This window comes from Adiantum capillus-veneris, chromosome 30 (genome assembly GCF_014529385.1).
Source record: "Adiantum capillus-veneris isolate H3 chromosome 30, ASM1452938v2, whole genome shotgun sequence".
NCBI lineage: Eukaryota > Viridiplantae > Streptophyta > Polypodiopsida > Polypodiales > Pteridaceae > Adiantum > Adiantum capillus-veneris.
The window spans coordinates 45,683,766-45,705,046 of NC_140960.1; the positions used below are offsets into that span (position 1 = coordinate 45,683,766).

Consider the following 21,281-nt stretch of genomic DNA (forward strand, 5'->3'; position numbering starts at 1 on the left):
ATACAGTTTTACATAGGAGAGTCAAGACTGACTCTGTCTATTGGATAGTATTTAGTATTTACAAACACTTGGCCATAGAGGAGCCGCGACATCCATTACAAGAGCTTACCAAGATATTGACACACTCTACATGATGCAGTAGTAGAGCCATACCCACATATATTGACACTCAGAGTTGTTATTGAGGAAAGTAGATCACATGGTAGGAGGATTTACCGTACCTTTGTGGATTTTTGCAAAGCATTTGAAACGGTTCCCAGAACTCGACTAATGCAAAGACTACAAGAGATGGGAATACCCACAGAGCTGGTCTGGGGAATCATGGCTTTATACAGGACAGTCGTGGGGCACGTTATACTCCCGAGGGGTTTTCTAAGCATATTCACTCCACTGTTGGAGTGAAACATGGATGCCCACTTTCCCCTACATTGTTTGGTTTGCATGTAGATGAGGTTACATATTACATTGAGAGGGGAGGCGACAGAGGAGCGCAGCTAGCAAGGACATGGATTTCATTACTAATGTATGCACATGATATTGAGTTGATCCTCGATTTGTTTGAGGGGATGCAGCGACACTTGGATGCATTGCACGCATTTGCTAGTGATAGCGGCTTGGGGGTGAACCTTGGCAAGACCACAATTATGGTGTCCAATACCACAATACCGACCTTCACATATGGTCAGCAGATGGTTGAGTAAGCAGCTGCATACACTTCCCTGGGAGTGGTCTTCAATAGTCCACTGTTCGCGTTGAGGAGAGCAATAGAGACCAGACTGACAAGAGCAAATGTAGCTTTTGAGAAGGATGGAGAGGAAGATGGCTTTCTAGAGAGAGCATCTTCTCCAGCTCACAGAGGATGGTTATATGATCAGACCTGCCTATATGGACACTCGTTTATCCCATGGGATACGATGTGCTATTGGTCAGATACGCACATCACAGAGATTGAGACTGATAAATTTAGGAGAGTACAAGCAGAGATTTCCAATTGTGTCACATAGACCCAAAGACAGAGTTACATCACACATGTCATTGTCCAACGTACTATGAAATACGAGGTCGCTTTCACCGTCTATTCAGAGAGGGCTTTGGACCACTGGCTAGAGTCATGAGATATTAGGATCAAAGATGCCTCAAATTGTTTTTGCTAGAGCTGCGTAAATACAAAAAGAGTCTCCTGAGGAGATTAGACAGTGGGAGACTTTCATAGAGGGAAATAACTGATCTCTTTAGAGAAGGGACTCAGCAATCACTTAACCAAGCTTCACAATCGACTTCAAAGTCCACCTATACCAGAGGTATGACAGAGCCATTGAGCTTGGGAGAGCTACACGCCCAGTTTTTGTCCTTTGTCTGTTTTGCAGGTATAATCGAGGGCGAATACTCTTCTTTCACGAGGGGAGTATTGTTATGTCCCTATCCTCATGTCCGGGGACGCTTGCAATATGTCCGGCCAGTGTGAACTGACATTGCATGTAAACCCACCCTTAGGTGAAGGGAGGTTAAGAAAGGAGGTTAAGAAGTCCTATGAATAGGATTGAGGTCTCATTTGTGAGACATCACCACACATGGACTTAAGCCCTTGGCAGCTCTACCCACACACCCATTTGGTGTGGGCTTGGTGGTATGGGACACCAACCCTTGTGGTAAAGGCTAGCCCATTAGCTGTAGGCTCCCAAGCTTGGGGGTGAGCCCGTATTGGCCCTATGGCTGGGAGGTGAGTCTAAAATTCGCTCTCTATGCTTGTCTTTGTGTTGTGTTATGTAATGTGTGCAGATGAATCCAGTGAGGGACTGACAAGTATGTCGCAAGATTGTGACATGGCATACTCAGAGGGTTAAACCTAACCCTCCCCAACTTAAAAGATTGGCCGAGGCCCGTGGGGCACCAAAGCGTTAGGGTTTAATAAACCTAACCTCCCAACTTATCTAAACATGACCGAGGGGCCTTAAACCTAAAAATAAAGCAAATTGTGAATCCACGCTGATGTGGCTACACGAAACTTCCGCGTTTTCAAGGCAGCCCTCTGGGCATCAGCTTTTGGAGACAAGAGCTTTTCACTGTATATGCTTTTAGGCCAAGGCCCTTTAAATTGATTGCCAGGGCCCCTCTTCTCGCAGATGAGCTTGGGAGCAGAGGACCTTCAGATATTGTACCTTGCGAAGCATCAATAAGAAAGAAATGTCGCAAGGGGCGCCGGTCTTTTGCATTAGTGCATCTAGAAGCAGACCTCCGTCGCTTCGTGCATACTCGAACATAGATGATGATAATTTTGGGCATTGATGATGATGATTTTAGATTCTCACTTTACTTCACTTTTATTTTTGTACCCACTCATTGTATCAAATCCACCAAGATTGTGTCAGTTTAGTCTCGTAGGTCATTTTGGCCTTTTGAGGACATTTAATATAACATTTCATTTCATATCTCTCTCTCTCTCTCTCTCTCTCTCTCTCTCTCTCTCTCTCTCTCTCTCTCTCTACACCCAAACATGGTATCAGATTCACTGATTGATAATGGATCGATCTCATAGATCATTTTGGCCTTTTGAAGACGTTAATATATCATTGGACCGCTGTTTTCATTGAGGAGAGCAGCAGAGACTAGATTGATGAGAGCTTATGCAGCCTTCCGAGGTTTGGAGAAGATGTGTTCGCAGGTTCAGTTTCAGGAACCTCGAACAAAGCTGTGGCTTTTTGACACTAGTGTGGCTTCAGCTATGCTCTATGGGGTTCAGATTTGGGGGCCCTCAGTGGACCACCAGGGAGGTTTGGTATCACTTATGGATGGAGATGTATAGACAGGGCTCTAGTCTCTATGATCTCTCGGATGATTCAGGCTAAGGCCTCAGTGCCACATGAGATTATTCGAGCTGAGCTAGCTGCCTTCCCTCTCGTAGTTGAGGCCCTTACTAGATCAGTTTCCTTCATGCATAATTTATGGGACCTTCCCACAAACAGATATGCTCGGCTAGCCCTTGAGTCATCCCGACAGCTACGCTTCAAGGGGACACAGCATGTTGGTATGGGCAGATGACACCATGGTTTAAGTCACATGGCTTCAGCATGGATAGACTGCCTCCATTCCAGTACTCCTTGGATGCTGCACCCTCCCTTTCTCTCACACGGACAGAGACCACTAGACTGATACGTCAGGATTTGATCCAACTAGATACGAGAAGCACATGGATACAGCCGGTACAAGAGTTGGGCATGAAGATGGCTTTCTTCTATAGAGAGCATCTCCTCCAACTAACAGAGGATGGATATGTGATCAGACCGGCCTATATGGACACTCATTTATCCTATGGGATACTATGTGCTATTGGTCAGATGCGCACATCTTTGCATCAGCTAGAGATTGAGACTAGAGTACCAACAGAAGCTCGGATATGACTCTCAATTTGGTCATGGCCGTAGCTTCCTCCAGACAATTCATCTTTATGGCTAGTTTCAAGAAGCTCGTATGCTTATGAAGTGATCCAATTCGCCTCGCAATTGTATACATGGTAGGGTGACTTAGGGTTTTGACTTGCACTGATTGGCCTGGGTTGACGTCGAGAATTAGGCATTTGCTGTCATATATATTTATTATGGTCATATAGAGCCACACATAGAGTTACATCACATTTGTCATTGTCGAGTATACTATGAGATACGACTCACGAGGCTGCTTTCACTGTCTATTCGGAGAGGGCTTTGGACTGTTGACAAGAGTTATGAGATATCAAGATCACAAATGCCTCCGGTTGTTTTTGCTAGAGCTACGCAAACACAAGGAAAGACTCTTGAGGAGACCAGGTAGTGGGAGACATTCACAAAGGGAGATCACTGACTGCTTTAGAGCAGGGACTCAACATCCGTATGAGCATGCTTCACAACAGACTTTAGAGCCCACTGCTACCAGAGGTATATTAGTGGACAGAGCCACTGAGCTCTGGAGAGCTAAACGCCCACGTCTACGAGAGAGACCACGACATTGACGGAGGCTCCACCAGAGAATCGGGACTATTCTAGCATGACATGGGAGACGCCCAGTATGACTATTTACAGAAGCGGACATTGACGGAGCTCTTCAGTAACCGATGCAATACTTTCTCGGACAATGCCCAATGTCGGGCATCCACGAGCATGGATGATAATGATGATTCCAACGAGAAAACGAATGACAAGAAAGAGAAGCAAAACCCATTTGGCCCGAAAATGACAGTAGAGCAGCTTGCAGAATACTACAAAGAAGTTGTGGGGAGCAGGGGCACGTTCTTGCAAAGTGTCTTAATAAAGAACCAAAGAAGCAAGCTGCGGACAAGCCTAAGAATTCAAAATCGGCAGAGGAGCAGACAAAGAAAGGAAAGATAAAGGCAGGACTGGTTCCAAATTTTGACCTTGGAGCAGAAGGATGAGCTTTGCAGAGCGTGGGGCAAAGTACAAGACCAGGAAGTCATGATATTCTTCGATGGAGGAGCCAAGGCCAATTTCATCTCGCCATAAATTTGGAAACTTAGAACGCGGCATCTTACCCAAAATACACCCTTCACAAACATGTTTGATAGGTGCTTCAAGAGGCGGCAAAGAAGCAACCAAACTAGATTTCTGCATACGCAGCAAACTGGCAAAACTCAGATGACCAAAGTTTTGCATCTGAAATAGCCCTTGAATCTACAACAGCATTTGCAAAATTTTGTCCACACTTGTCATACAAAGTGAGCTTATACAGCCCACGGCACAAAAGGCCAGATGCAACAATTAATAAGTTGATAAACTACTAATAAGAGGTGATTCACGTGCAGATAAATACCTAGGCTTGGTACTAATGCAACTGTATGGGAACACTCCTCAATGCCTACACGTAGTAGACACTGGCTATGCTCATGTGCAATCAAAGGGTATGGAGCTAATCGTAAGTGCATGGGCATGCATGTCCTGCGTACAGGCTCACAAGGGTGCCAAAACACTTCGTAGGCTAACCTAAATCCTAAAAATAGGAGTTAGCTTGTCCACATTCACATAGGGTTAGATGTGCACGTGACAGATGTGTTGTTAAACAATATTACCAACGTTTACAGACAATCCACTATCCTCCGCAAAGCTATGTAATGCACCCAAATGTCATTGCATACCCTCCGGTGAGTTAGAGATCAACACAATATCATTAGCAAATAATAGCAATGGAATCTATGTCCCTGCCAGCTGGGCACCTCTGTCACCCTCTCTGTCAATGTAATCGGAAACCTCATCTAAATGAATACCGAATAGAGTAGGAGACAATGGACAACCTTGTTTCACTCCAATAGTGGAGTGCGCTAGATCAGATATCCCCTCTGGAGTGCGTACATGTCCCACCACTAATCTATATAGAGCCATGATCCCCCAAATCAACTCATTGGGCACTCCCATGTCCTGTAGTCTGCGCATCACTCTGGCTCCGGGCACAATGTCAAATGCTTTTTGGAAATCCACAAAGCTACAATATATCCGTCTCTTATGTGCCCTACCCTTCTCAATAATGGCTCTGAGTGTCTATACATGGTCAAGAGTGGAGAAGCCTCTCCTGAAACCGGCCTGTTCCACTGTCCGTACGCCCTCACTCTTTGCCCATCTGCTAAAATGTTGCTCAAGGATAGATGCATACAACCGTAACAATGTGTGTCCAATCATAATAGTACCGTAGTTTCCAGAATCCACATGATCACCTGCCTTGCAGATAGGCAGCATAGTAGACAGTCTCCAAGTCTCAGGTAGACCCTCACACACGACACATTGAACAGAACTGCAAGAACCTCTGTCAGCATATCTCTAGCATGTAAAAGGGGTTTTGCTACTAGACCATCGTGATCATATGCCCTCCTCGTCTTCATCCTATCAATGACCGTCTTTACCATCTCAGCGGTAAGATCTCCTCCATTGAGAGTCCTGACTTGGCTGTTGTACATAGAGAACCATAGATTTTCTCTGCATAAACACAGTCAGTCTCTAGTGTAAATTTATAGCAGGTATTTGTCCTCCTTCCTGACACCTGATCTATATTGTACTGAAAGGAGACTAAGTGTCAAAAGAGCATGATCCACTATTACAACCACTGGTCTGGGGGATGGAAGCTGACTGTGCCATGACATAGTCCACTGTGTTGGTCACATGCCTATGTGGGAAGCAAGTAAACCCAGTTGCTGCAGGAAATTGTTGTAGGACATTAAGTATAGCCAATCCATATGTGAGACCCCCATTTCTATAAGATATCTCTTGTACACAGTGTACTTATCCTATGAGCGTTTGTCAAGCTCCATATCACTGGTGTCTAGCTCTCTCAGTATCTCATCGAGGTATCATTAAAAGTTCTCTCATAATTTCTCGTGCGGGGATTAAAGTCCCACAAGAGAATGATGACATCATCTCTTAAAAACTCCGATATGTCCTCGTCTAGTGCAGAGAAAGGAGACTCTCCTCTAGGTGCGGCATACACTGATGTGTTGGGGGCAAAGTAACATATAGCAATATACAAAAATCTGCATGTCTCAGCCCTGAATCTCACCCACATGTATCTAGCCTGATCATCTCTCCGAACAACGTGTACAAGCAGCTGTAACTCCTCTCTGAATAGGACTCCTACTCCTAACCCTCTCCCTCTGTGCTCTGATCTCATCTCTGATCCACAAGCTGTCTCCCACCTATATCTAGTCACATGTGGCATAAGGTTTCCGGGTGCCTAGTGCGTCTCTGAATAAAAGACGATGTCTCTCCCCATAAAGCGTTCCTCAAATGCCCCTACATCATGAAGTGACCCATTACAATTCCATGCTGCCATCTTTAGTGTAGTCCGATAGGTTTCACACCGTCATGCACAGCGTCGCCCCAATATCATCACCCTTCCATCTCGGTAATAAGCAATCTTACATTTTTTCCTTTCCTCTCTAATGTTCGGCATTACCTTCTGCATATGAGCAATCAGCGAGGGTGTGAGGCCCGTCTTCTTAAGAGTTGGTCTCTTCTTCAAAAAGTCCTTCGCTTCCATGGAGGGGAAACGAAGGATAATTGCCCTTTCCTTTGAGGTGTCCCCAATGCCCATTGCTTCCACTTTTTTTATTGCCCACTCTCCAAGCCTTTGTATGCATCGGCTCATTAACCCCCATCATAGTCATGAGTTCTTTTACCTCTTCATCAACATTGGATTTTCTTGGCCACAAATCCTCACCTATAAGGCACGCACACGCCTCAATTGCTCCCCTTCCAAGGTCAAGTTAATGGTGGTAGGTGTGGGGGTTGTTTCCTTGCCTTTTCCTTTCTTGATGATCTCGATCCATTTCTCGGCCTCATCCTCTTTCTGTTGGATCTTTGTAATAACATCCACCCACAAAGTTGTCATTTCTTTATGCTGCTCCTCCCCTTCTTTGATGGCCCGCACTTGTTCTTTAATCGTGTTGAGTTCGTCAACTGCTTAGGGTTGAAGCTTTCCCTCTTTGAGTGTGTGTCGTGATCGCACCTCTGCAAGCTCCTTCATGAGTAACGCGATCTCCTCATCTTGGGCCGTCACCCGATCGTCATGTGTGTTTATCGTGCTTTCCTGGACTGACATGCGTTCTTCAAGTATCTTTATTGTGCCTAGGAGGTTGCGATTAATCTTGTTAATGGTCTCACATTTCCTCTTTGCATTTTTGAATGGCATCCTCCAGAGGGTTGTCTTTGCCACTTTGTTTCTTCATGTTTGAGAACCGCAATAGGAGAGAGAGAGAGAGAGAGAGAGAGAGAGAGAGAGAAGAAAATGAGAAAAGAGAACAGAATAAAAAGGAAAAGTGTTGTGTAGTTTTGTTGTGTGGGAGAATGTGATGCAATGTGATTGTGTTAGGACTGAGCAGGGGTGAATTCGTGTGTGAACAGCTGATGAAGAATGAAAATGCTAATGTGCAGGTGGCACAGACAAGGAAGATACGGGGCAGGGCTGTGTAGAGCATCAAGGTCATGGCGGGCTGTTACAGCAGCAGCCACATGACCATGAGGCCCCAGCCATGGTGAGCAGCAGCAGTAAAGAGAGAGAGAGCTCTTCAAGTGGCGCGCAGCAGCAGAAAGCCATGGCGCGAGCAGGGGTGGTGACGCAAGCTGCAGGCTGAGGGCTCAGTGATGATGCGGGCAGCAGGCTGAAGGCTCACAGGTGATGCGAGCAGCAAGAAGCCATGCCCACAGGTTACGAGAGAACCAATGGTTTATTCCTGCCTGTGAACCAATACACCATGCTCTTCAAAACGGCAGAGAGACAGAGTGAAATGAAATGAAATGATATATTAACGTCTTCAAAAGGCCAAAATGACCTATGAGACCATCAGATACAAAGTGGTGAATCTAATACAATGTCTGAAGTACAAGTACAAAAAGTACTGAATGTAAAAAATGAAAACTGAAAATGAAGTGTGAAATGTGAAATGTGAAATGTGAAAATGTAGAGTAGGCCCTCAATGACACTCTGAGTGTCGTGCTAGAATGCCTCCGATCCTCTGCTGGAGTCTCCGTCGATAGAGTGTGCTCCTGTGTCTCGGTCGTGCTCGTCTCGATCTCCCGAGCTCAGTCGCCCTATCAATGAGGGTGCCTTTGGTGTGAATGTGGGTACAACCCTGTGCTGGTGGTTGGTCTCCTGGCTCCCTCGATCCAAAGAAGTCTGTGATCTGTCTCTGTGACTGTCGTACTCCATGTCTCCTCAACAGAATATCTCTATGTCGGTGTAGCTCAAGTAGATATAAGCCAAGGCATCTCTGATCTTGATACCTCATGACTCTATCTAGGGGTCCAAAACCCTCCCTGAATAAGCAATGGAAGCGCCCTCGTATCTCATAATACACAGTGCACTGGCATATGTAGTGTAGCTCTGTCTCTGGCTCTCTATCGCATAGCTGGCATATCCTAGACTCCGGTGGTATCCCTCTGAATCTACCCGTCTCAATCTCCAACTGGTGTGAGGATGTGCGAATCTGACCAATAGCACATCGCAGACCATGAGACAAATGAGTGTCCATGTAGCTCGGATGAATCACAAACACATCTCTCGAAAGTTGGAGAAGATGCTCTTTGTAGAAAGTCATCTTCGTGCCCAACTCCTGCATCGGCTCTACCCATATCCTCCTGGTGTCCAACTGTATAAGATCCTTACGAATGAGTCTAATGATCTCCGTCCGTGTGACTAGCAGGGAGGGTGCATCCAAGGAATATTGAAAAGGAGGCAATCTATCCATGTTGAAACCATGCCTCTGAAACCATGAGGTCATCTGCGCATACCAACATGATGCGTCTCCCTGCATCGCTAACTGTCTAGAGGACTCAAGAGCCAATCTAGTATATTTGCCTCTATGTGTATCCCATAGATTGTGCATAAAGGACACTGATCTAGTAAGAGCCTCAATCTCTATAGGAGGGGCGGCTACCTCCGCTCGAATAATCGCATGCGATACGGAGGCCTTGACTCTAATCATCTGGGATATCATAACTACCAAGGGTCTCTCCATGCTCCTCCAACTTTCATGATTCACAGATGGTCCCCAAACCTGGACCCCATAAAGCATAGTTGAAGCAACCAAAGTATCAAAGAGCCATAGCTTTGTTCGTGGTTCTTGAAACTGAACCTGCGAACACATCCTCTCTAGCCCTCCCAATGCCGCATAGGCTCTGGACAGTCTAGCCTCTGCTGCTCTCCTTAGAGTAAACCTCGGTCCTGTGAATACCACCCCCAGGTATGTATATTCATCTGTGTACTCCACAGTATCCTGACCATATACGAGTGTAGGTGCCGATCTCTTGACCCACTGTGGTGTGGTGTTAAACACCATAACCTTGGTTTTACCAAGGTTCACAGACAATCTACTATCCTCTGCAAAGCTGTGCAATGCCTCCAACTGTCTCTGCATGCCCTCTGGTGACTCACAAAGAGAGAGAGAGAGAGAGAGAGAGACAGAGAGCACACTCCAGTTAGCAACTCAACCCCATTCAGATGAAATACACAACTAATACAGATAGATAACATAAAAAACGTTCTTATCCACATGTACGCACAAGCAGAGAGTGTAAAAGAGGTGCTCCAGAAAAACCCATGTTTAGTGTAATCCCACCTACGAATTTTAAGATATACCTCTAAATTTTGATTTTCAAGGTTAAAAAAACTTACAAGGTAAAATATAGTCAATTTACCTATAAGATTTTCCATGTGTACATTTTCCAAGTTTTTACACAATAACTTATTTCGAGCACTGACCTATAAACTCCCCTTTCTCCAAAGACAAAATGGGACAGAACGATGCATGAACATTCCTTGCCCACGGCGTTAGCTGAAGTGAGCATCTCAATGATAGATAGCCATGAATCTCCAGGGTAACACTACAAAAGGTTCCACATTCTCTTAGACCTTGTTGAGGAACACACGATGACCACTCCCAACTTTATAAGGAGGTGAGAATCAAAACCTGAAGAACCGTATTGTACCATCTTGTGTTGATGCAAGCAGCACAGGACCATTTGCTAGCAGCGAGAACGTTTTGAACTGAACATTCATGATCGGAGACTTTCGACGGAGGCCTAAGCGGCACCTATGTGCATGTGACAGCTCTCCAGTATGTGAATTTATTTTGACACTATGTACACTACCCTGGATCAAAGAAGAGTTGTTAAGTAATGGCAATTTTAGCACACAATGCTTAAGCTAAGCACACAGCCTGATTACCTGTGCATCCCCGGCAAAAATTACATGACCAGTATGGTCCATGTCCATAGAGGTAACATTGCTCTCGAGTGAGATTTTGCAGAGGGATCGCCCCGTGCTGAAATTGATCACCTGAATTCAGCACCTTATCTTATCATTCAAGCCTTACATGCAACCCCTAGATCTGAACTGATGAACACCTGAATACACACACCGCATTGGTCACAATAAAATACCACCTAAAATGGTTTGTGTGACTGGGCAAAACATAAAGACCAATATGGTGCAAAGAACATACAAAGAACATACATCAAACCTTCCTATTCTTCCTAAATTCTTCATTGCTCTTGTCGAATTGAAAGAGCTTAAACTAACAGGAAACATCAAAATTTTTAATAGAAAGCCTAGTATGTTTGCTATTCAGCCAGAAAATCCATGTTTCGAAAAGACGTGTGTTCTTTCATCTTAAGTTCTTGATCCAATTCTACGGTTTTTATAGGCCATGTAGATAGGTGCTGGGACGGTATGTTCCTTTGTCATTTTTGTCCTGAGAAGTTGACCATGCTGCACACTTATCTTCATGCTTAGAAAAGTGGCTTCTTGTTGTAGCATGATGTAGCATTACTATCTATAGCTAGACATGGAGGGCAGTTGTGTGGGAAGAAGTGGGGGCAATCATTGTTAACCCAAAGGAATTCATCAAAATAGCTAAAAGAGAATCTAAATAGGGTTAGTTCTGGTCTTTGAGTAGCTTTTTTATGTACTCTCAACTATAGGGCATGTAGATAAAGGTTACCACCAAAATCTTTATGATGATGTTTCTTTGTATTGAAGAACCATGTTCAATGAATATTGACCATGAATATCTCAGAAATCTCAGTTTTAGATATTGTTATCAAGAAGCTCAAAAAACGAATTGCTCGAAGACTTTAAGAGTCTTTTACATCATTTTAAACAGCAGTTTGAGTACAGCATGTTGTAACTTGTCAACAGTAAAAGTTAAGTGCTCTATTGTGCTATTTATAAAATTTTGGCTGGTTGGCTAAATTCAATCATTTTTTAGTAAGCAGCAGGTCAAAGACTGCTAAGATAATTGATATAACTTGCAGCATTCAAGAAATATTTCAGGTTTAAAAATGTCAGCATGCACTACATACAGCTCGTTTTTGTAGTCTCGATCAGCCAACCCCTCACTCCCATACCAGCTTCCATTTCAACACGTTCAAATTAGGCTAAGCCATCTAGATCCTCATTAGCTGTAATAAAGTTACTGTTTTACTTGTAAAGAACTTGCAAGGTCTCACCCGCCAAACTACAGTGAGCCTGCAAATATTACAGATGTCTTTTACCTACGCCCATCCGCATCAGATGAAAAGGTTTATCAAGGTTGTAAATAGTATGGAACCCATAAGTAGTTCGATCAACATCAATTTTGTGTAATGCTATAAGAATTCCTTTGTTAATATTGTGGCCATAGCCTTCAAGAATCAATCCCCCAAAATGAATCACATCCCCCGCCCCAAAAAAAAAAAGACCAGACATTACATAATAATGAAGGGGTATAAAAATGACTCAACAAACCATAAGGTCGTTATACTCTTGAAGCATCAAAAAAGCAACCCAAATATTTTACTTGACCAAAATGCAAACTCACAGTATGATTCTCAAAATGTGAAAACCATAGTAGGATGCTTACACTCATCTCCTTCTTTGCATTTCCCAATACCAAGAAATTGTTGTTTACCTGCAATATAATCACATGTTACATTTTTTAGTTATGTGCAATCAAGAGCTTTCCTCTGTGATCGAAACTTCATTCAAATAAGTACACAAACAAAAACTTGTTCATTATTTCCGTTCATGCATGATTAGTAGGTCTCATTTCTTTGCCTTTCCTTGAAACTTACACTAATGACCACAGTCACAAGCTCTCTTGTACAGATTGGCTTAATACACAATTAGACAGTGCCTCTTGTTCCAAAATACCTTTACATCATCAGCTATATTCAGCTATCTAGATTCAGAGAGGGATGTTCAATAATCTACATTCAACATGTGAACATTCTCTCACCAAGATACGAGCCTTCCATGACCTAATAGTGATGTCATCAATTTAACAGATAGCCAACACGTCTTGTGTGGTCTTTTTCTATTCAGACTTACGGTGACTTTGTCCACATGATTGAGTCCAAATTTTTCCTTTTGGCTCTTCTTTCTTGCTTTTGAAATCATTGCAATATTTCATGATGCAATCCCAAAAGCAAAGGGCTCCTGCATAGCTTCAGACAGATCCTGAAGAGTGGTTTGATGGGTACCTTTTGCCCCTTACCATTAATTAACCCACATAAACCAATTTTGTGCACACACACTGCGATCTGGCAAAAGATTCAGTATGGGCACAGTAGGGCCACACTCACCCCAGCAGAACATTAATGTCGCTAGGGCTTTCTCAAAGTTCGTTAATGAATTTTGACATGTTTTGGGCTAGTGCGTACTTTGCCTTCTGATAGTCATTCAGAGACTCTAGACTCTTCAAGGAGCAGTGGGATGGTGTACCAAATCTAGCTCTGAAATTGGTTATGAGCAAAGGAAAGGAATTCCATGATAACCATTTGTGATGTGTTTCGCATGCACAAGGACGTCTCCTCATATTCAATTCACATCCTTCAACTATCCATGTCAGGATATGATTAAAAGACAGTTTTCATCTAAAAGTGGCATAAACGCTTCATTTCATAATTGATGAAATGCGAATCAGTAGAACTCACTGGATGGAAACGAACACAAAGTTGTTCAGCATTGTCGTACACAATCCTCACACAGTGCTCCTTTTCAACATCCCAAATGCGTACACTTCGGTCCATTGAAGAAGAACATAGATATTGATTGTTCAAAGAAAAGTCAAAGTCTGATCCAAGTCAACACGCTTATGTGAAAAGCTAGACAACTATCATAAAATAAGTGATCAAATGAAAAAATTATTAACTTACCAGTTATGCTCTTTGAGTGGCCCTTCAACTGGTGCAAAATGCCAGGAGGCTCCATAACAGTGCACACTGCAATTTGTCCATCAGAAGTGCCAAAACCCAACAACTCTGAGCTTCGATGCCCAAACCGAACAATATTGACTGACAAAACAGGTTTAGAAATCAACCTGTTACTATCATTATTATCACATTTGAAGTGACATGCTCAAGGTTCCAATCCACTGATCATAATCTATCAAAGGCGGAACTTCTTGAGAAATACTCAGAAAGAAATAGGCAACGAATATCTCCAATCCAAATGTTTTGATAGAGAGTTGTCACCTGATGATTTGAATTGGTCGAAGATGCAATGCATGCCCACAAAGGAATCACCAGGTCCTTTTCTAGATTGACGCTCTGCTTCACTCATGAAAGAACTTACACTGGCACCTCGACTAAAACTAAGAATATCCTGCAAAGAGTCGTAACTATCTGTTAGCTCAATTTGTGAAAAAAACTAGCAGTAGGACCAAGTATGAGACCAGTTCATAGAAAAAATTGTACAAAAAAAATAAAACATGGTTTGTTAGGGATGTCATTAAAGAAATTTTTCATCGCATTCACTAAGCAATAAGACCTCATATCAACAGTGTCAACAAACCCTTGCTACTGCACATCACAGTCTTCACAACAGTAGAGTATACATGTCAGAGGCCACTGCAAAATGACAAGCTCTGAGGACATGGTACATCCGACAATACTAACATAAATATTAGAATATGATTGAATCATGTTGCAGGTCTCTCGTCACTCGGGCGAGCCATTGGAGAAATGAAATGAAATGAAATGTTATATTAACGTCTTCAAAAGGCCGGAGTGACCTATGAGACCAAACTGATACAAAAGTGGTGAGTCTGTTACAATGTCTGAAAGTGTGAAAATGTGAAAATAAATGCGAAAAACTAAATACAAAGTATTAGATAAACTTCTTAGGAGCATTCTGGGTGTCTGGCTAGAATGCTTCTAATCCTTTGTTGTAGTCTCCTCCGGTGAAGTGTGCTTCTGCATCTCGGTCGTGGTCGTCTCGATTTCCTAAGCTCAATCGCCCTGTCAATGAGGGTGCCTTTGGTATGAATGTGGGTACTCCTTTGTGCTCGCTGCTGGCCTCTCGCTTCTCCTTCCATTCCTGCTTCTCTCGATCCGAAGAAATCTGTGATCTGCCTCTGAGGCTGTAGTGCTCTTTGTCTTCTCATTAGATTATCCCTGTGCCGATGTAGTTCTAGTAGGTACATGCCTAAGCACCTTTGATCTTGGTATTGCATGACTCTATCTAGAGGTTCAAAGCCTTCTTTAAACAGGCAATGGAAACGCCCACGTATCTCATAGTATACGGTGCAGTGGCATATGTAGTGTAATTCTGTCTCCGGCTCCATTCCGCATAACTTGCAAATTCTGCTCTCAGGTGGGATTCCCCTAAATCTGCCAAATTCAATTTCCAACTGGTGTGAGGATGTACGAATCTGACCAATAGCACATCTCAAACCATGAGACAGGTGGGTATCCATGTAGCTCGGGCGAATCACAAAGCCATCTTCAGATAGCTGTAGGAAGTTTTCTTTGTAGTCGGCCATCTTCGTGCCCAATTCTTGTGTAGGGTCTACCTATGTCCTCTTAGTGTCCAACTGTATAAGATCCTGGCGGATGATTTTATTAATCTCCGTTCGTGTGATTGCCAGTGATGGAGCCTCAAGAGAGTATTGGAAGGGGGGTAATCTTTCCATACTGAACCTGTGTCTGTGAAACCACGAGGACATTTGCGCATACCAGCATGATGTATCTCCTTTCATTGCTAATTGTCGAGAGGATTCGAGGGCCAATCTAGTATATCGGCAATAATTTGTATCCCATAAACCATGTATAAAGGACACTGATCTGGTAAGAGCTTCAATTTCTATTGGAGGGGCAGCTAGTTCCGCTCGGCTAATTGCGTGTGGTACGGAGGCCTTGGCTCTAATCATTCGGGAAATCATAGATACCAAAGGTCTCTCCATTGACTTCCAATTATCCTGATCCACAGATGGTCCCCAAATCTGGACCCCATTTAGCATAGCCGAAGCCACCACAGTATCAAAGAGCCAAAGTTCTGTTCGTGGTTCCTGAAACTGCACTTGTGAACACATCCTCTCCAACCCTCCCAAGGCCGCAAAGGCTCTGGACAATCTAGCATCCGCTGCTTTCTTAAGAGTAAACTTCGGTCCTGTAAATACCACACCAAGGTATGTGTATGCATCTGTGTACTCTACTGTATCCTGGCCATATGCAAATGTAGGTGCCGATCTCCTAACCCACTGTGGTGTGGTGTTCATTTATAGGTCAAAACTATGTTTGCACATTCAACAGTTTGACGCAAACCTTGGAACTTACGGAAACCAAGGTCCTCAGCAGGTATAAAGGAAATTAGGAAGGGTTGAAGCTTCCCTAGCTCAATCAATTTTGTAGAGCCCTGAAGAGCACTCTGCTGGCAGTTTTTCAGAATCTCCTGGTGTTTTAAGCCATTGCCTGGCATTTTTTAGGGGAGGCTCGATTGCTACGGGCCAATCGACGTGAGGTGGGAAAAAGCAACCTTGATGTGAGCACAAGGCCGCCAAGGGGTGCACCCGCAAAAAGGAGTTGAGCTTGTCTCACAAACTGCTGACGTGTCAAGCCACTGAAGAACGGAGCCAACCTGCAAATCCAGGCTGAGGAGCCTAAACCCTAAGAAGAAGCAACAAAGAAGTCTTTACCAACTTATGGGACCCCGTCCAATGGGGGCCCAAGTCACTAGAAGTAAATCCGGCACACATACACACTCAAAGATGATGATGTGGCAACTGTACGGACTTCCACAACTTGCACTGGATTGTGACAGAACCGCACAATTTGCGCTGACATGCTGACGTGGCAGCTGTAAAGATGTCTGCAATTCACGCTGAAGGCTTTTAGCGCTAGCTTCTGAGACTAGAAGTTTTTAGAACTTGAAGCTTTTCATTGTAGCTACTTTTAGAGGCTGAGGGCCTTTAAATATGAGACAAGTGGCAAGGGCTCACTCTCTAGAACGCTTCTGCGTGAAGGTGCAGAGGATGGAGTACCACAGGTGTACTGAGTTCAAGCAATATAAAGAAGTACCAAAAGGGGCGCCAAGGTTGGCACCAACACTCTCTTGGGGTGGAACTCTGCCACTCCCGTTTCGTGTCATGCATCTCTTTTTGTTCAGTTGTTATTTGAAGTGCTTAAAGTTGTTCAGTCTGTTCTTTCCCATTGGCACATGGTGCCTGTCCCTGTGACAATGGTATCAAAGCTTCAGGCGTGTGCTTTTCTAAAACCATATCGGTCATACCAAAGAGCAGACAGAGCAAGATGGCGCTTTCAAGCTTTATAGAGAATTTTATTGAAGAATCCTCGTGCCCCGACCGCGGACTTGCGTGTGCTTTTTTGAAAGCATACCGGTCCTACCAAAGAGCACACAGAGCAAGATGGCGCTTCCACGCTTTACAAAGGATTTTATTAAAGAAACCTCGTGCCACGATCGCGGACTTATCAACCACTCCCACCCTTACTCCATCGTGCATCAGGCGCGCTCCCATCTACATCGCTCTGTCTTACAAGGCATAAGCCGTAAAGATCACTTGCAAGAGAAGGATCAAAGATTTTCAAAGCCGTTGTTTGTCTCAAAGGCAATGGTGGATGTCTATAGCTACCAAGATGCACACTCCAGGGAGTTGGCAAGCTTTCAAGAAAATTTTTGCCCGAAGTTACATGCCTTCAGATATCTTCCTTCAGCATGCAGCTTTTGGGAGAGTGGGGTATCCTGAAATGCTTGCCACGGAAACCCTAGCAGATTATAGCTTGAAATTTTTGGACATCTCTCAGTAGGTGTCTCTTCTCGAACTGATACCCTTGGAGGTCCAATGTGGTTGCTATGTCTTGGGACTACCATCACCGATACAGGGACACTATTTGTCCAAGAGCTTATGGACCATGCTGCGGTCGGCTACAACCTTATGAAAGAAATATAACCCTAATTTTGATGCAGGTTTCAGGACGGAAGCCCTATTGACTATCGAGCTCGATTCATGTCAAGAATGCTTTTTCAATTTGAATTAGCAGTTTTCTGAATTTTGTTTGAGAACTTGTTTGGTGATCCTGATTGGAATTTGTTTAAAATGAATGGTATCTGGTTTAAACCTGTCTTGGTGCCAATTTGAATTGTTTGATTTTGGTTTTAATATTGGTTTTGATGCTTGGTGGTTTACTCGCGGGTGGAGTAGTGAGAAATGTTGTTTTGGTATTGTTTGAACCTCAACGCAGGCGGGATGTCTGGGAAGCGTTTCGTTGTATGCTTGAAAACCTCGGAACGACGCAGACGGGATGTCTGGGAATCGTTTCGTTGTATGCTGGAAAACCTCCGAACGATGCAAACGGAATGTCTAGGGAGCATTTGGTTGTATGCTTGAACCTCCAAGCGACGCAGGTTGCGGTCTGAGAAGCGTTTGGTTGTATCAATCCTCTGAACTCATGGCCCGGACCTTTTTACGTTATTTGCGGGGGGGGTGACAAGGTAATCGTTAATCCCCCCCGCAGACCGTCTGTCTCGCAGGAGTGCTCAGCGGCACTATTCCTTGTGTCTTGTAACATGCATATGTGAGCATCTGTGTTGCATTGTGATGTGCCAACCACTGAATATTCCTAATTGGATGAGATTGCCTAAGTATGTAATTTTAGTGCATCAAGACACCTATTGGAGATCAGCGTGGTCTAGGTGTGATGGCTAATTTTACTATGCCGGAATATCAAGAGCTCTGATCTGGAATGAGACTCCTTATTGGATGAGATTTTTCTAAGAAGCCAACGACCCACGATATTAAGAGCTCCTATTAGGTGCTGCGGAATGAATGTTTGCGCTTTGCTCAAGATGAGTGCTCCGAACTGTGCTCAAGGTTCCTTTTGTTCTTATGGAAGGGAGAGCCTTCCGTTTCTTAATGGAAAGTGCTATGATCACAAACAAAGTGAATGGACATTGTGCGTGCAAGTGTATGAGACTGAGAGATAGAGAGAGAAGAGAGATACGACACTAGAGACGTTGTAAAACCCTCCTCCGAAGGCCCCACTCTCGTCGGCGAGAGTGGTCTATTTATTGATTGCACAAAGTGGTACAATGACGATGCAATGGACTGACGCAATATGGGACTATGCCGGTGACGACAACGGTGATGACGACGACGACTTTAGGGCTGAAATCTGTGTCCTTCTATCTGCTGAAAATCGGGACTGTTTCGGTGGCTGAAAATGACTGTTTTGGCTGCGTTTCCGAGGCCTGAAAATGGGGGTATCTGCAATGCTTCTAGGCTGAATTGTCTGCTGTCCAATAGGGCTGAAAACACTGACAAACTGCTGTACTTGAGGCTGAAAATTAAAAACGCTGATCTGCTTGCTGAGCGTTAGTAAAAACGCTATGCTGTTCTGGACGTGACGGCTCCAATTTGGAATGAGAAAATTGATTATTCCTCGAAATGTCCCTCAGAATGACCCTCAAAAATTTTTGAGCTAATTTGAGTTGTTTTGCAGATTTGTTGTAACCGTGGATGATTAGTTTCTTTCAAGAAGGGGGGATGTCACAAACTGCTGACGTGTCAAGCCACTGAAGAACAGAGCCAACCTGCAGACCTCAACCAAGGAGCTTGAACCCTAAGAAGAAGCAACAGAAGAAGTCTTCACCAACTTATGGGGCCCGGGCCCAAGTCACTAGAAATAAAGTCGACACATACACACTCAAAGATGATGATGTGGCAAATATACGGACTGCCGCAACTTGCGCTCGATTGCTAACGTGGCAAATGTACAGAACCCCGCAATTTGCATTGACATGCTGACGTGGCAGTTGTACCGATTTCCGCAATTCATGCTGAAGGCTTTTTGCGCCAGCTTTTGAGACCAAAAGTTTTTAGAACTTGAACTTTTCATTGTAATTGCTTTTAATGCCTTCAGAAAATCCCTGCACTGCGAGGATGGGAATAGGAGATGTCTGAAAACGTGCACATTTCACAAGAAATTCCTTATGGCATCATGAGAACTTCCAAAATCAAACAACACAATGACCCTTTGACCATTAACATGTCCATAACATTTTATGAGTATCCTCTTTGAAAGTACCCTCCTGCTTAACTTCGTGCTCTACCACACTCATAGCAGAAGAGTCAAAAGTTGACGCAATAGTGGGTTCCATTTTAGATTCTTTCTTAGGACAATGGAAACATCTACATTCCTTTGTGTACAATGCTTTTCCTTTACCCTTATCCTTAGATTTTTCGCCCTTAGATTGAGATGTAGATGGAGAATTAGATTGAGAAGAAGCCAAGGCCTTTAAATATGAGCCAAGGGCTCATTCTCTGAGACGTTTTTATGTGAAGGTGCAGAGAATGGAGTACCCAAGAAATACTGAGTTCAAGCGATAAAGAGAAATACCGAAAGGGGCGCCAAGGTTTGAGGCCAGTGCTCTCTTGGGGTGGAGCTCCGCCACTCCCGTCTCGTGTCGTGCATCTCTTTCTGTTCAGTTATATTTGAAGTGCTTAAAGTTGTTCAATCCGTTCTTTCCCGTTGGCATGTGGTGCCCGTCCTCGTGACAGCTTGGTTAAGAGTAAATGCCTTCCCATGCGCAGATTGCAAGTAATACCAAGGATCTAGTTTCCAAAGTACCCAAGAACCCCAAGTACCACAAGTACCCTAAGCACCCAAGTACCTCAGTACTCAATGCATGGTCATCACCAAAAGTGGAATGGATATTTTGCATGATGATGAGAGTGAAGTTGGAGAATGAGTCCCTAGGAGAGCCGTTTCTAGCTCCTCCTCCATCCCCATAGTCGCCACGGTTTGCACCTAGCTCAATGGAGGCTTTGATGAAGTCAACGGTGGAGACGATGCTACAGAAGAAGGCACAGCACGCCATAGTCAGAAGGGAAAGAATGGCTCTAGAGAGGGAACGCGAAGGTCTTCGTGTTGGCAAGCAATCTTTAGCACTTCAATAACAACTGAATTGAGAGAGAGATGACACGCGACACAGAGTGGCGGAATTCCACCCCAGAGAGTATTGGCCCCAAACCTTGGCGTCCCTTTCGGTATTTCTTTATATTGCATCAACACAGTACAATGCCGGTACTCGCGCTCTGCACCTTCTCACTGAAGCGTGCCAAAGAATGAGCCCTTAGCACATATTTAAAGGCCCTTGGCCTATGAAAAGCAGTTTACATGAAAAGCCTTCAAGCTCAAAAGCTTCTGGTCCAAAAGCAATGCCAAAAAGCTACCAACGTAAACCACAGAAGTCCGTACAACAGTCAGTGCAAAACGCGGAAATCCGTACAACCTGCCACGTCATCATGTCAGTGCAATTTTTTAAAATCTGCCATGTCATCAATTTGCGCAAGTCTTTTGTGTGTGTGAGAGTCCAGCTTTATTTGAATCCTTCACTTGGGGCCCCATCGGACGGGGCCCCATAAGTTGGTAGGACTTCTTCTGTTACTTGTTCTTCTTAGGGTTTAGGCCCCTCGGCCGGCATCTGCAAGTTGGCTCCATTCTTTAGGGCTTTGACACGTCAACAGTTTGTGACAG

General features: G+C 44.1%; 1 protein-coding gene across 2 annotated transcripts in view; it reads right to left on the reverse strand.

Annotated features, from left to right (window-relative positions):
• LOC147417886 (Transducin/WD40 repeat-like superfamily protein) overlaps positions 1-21,281 on the reverse strand; it is a 99,089-nt gene that overhangs the window by 20,560 nt on the left and 57,248 nt on the right. For both annotated transcript variants that reach the window (XM_086506680.1, XM_086506679.1), the window contains exons 4-10: positions 13,983-14,112; positions 13,665-13,802; positions 13,443-13,582; positions 12,371-12,418; positions 10,696-10,806; positions 10,439-10,620; positions 10,231-10,352 (exon numbers count right to left, since the gene is read on the reverse strand). In XM_086506680.1, the coding sequence (XP_086362806.1) occupies positions 10,231-10,352; positions 10,439-10,620; positions 10,696-10,806; positions 12,371-12,418; positions 13,443-13,582; positions 13,665-13,802; positions 13,983-14,112 (871 nt within the window). The remainder of the gene's footprint in view (positions 1-10,230; positions 10,353-10,438; positions 10,621-10,695; positions 10,807-12,370; positions 12,419-13,442; positions 13,583-13,664; positions 13,803-13,982; positions 14,113-21,281) is intronic.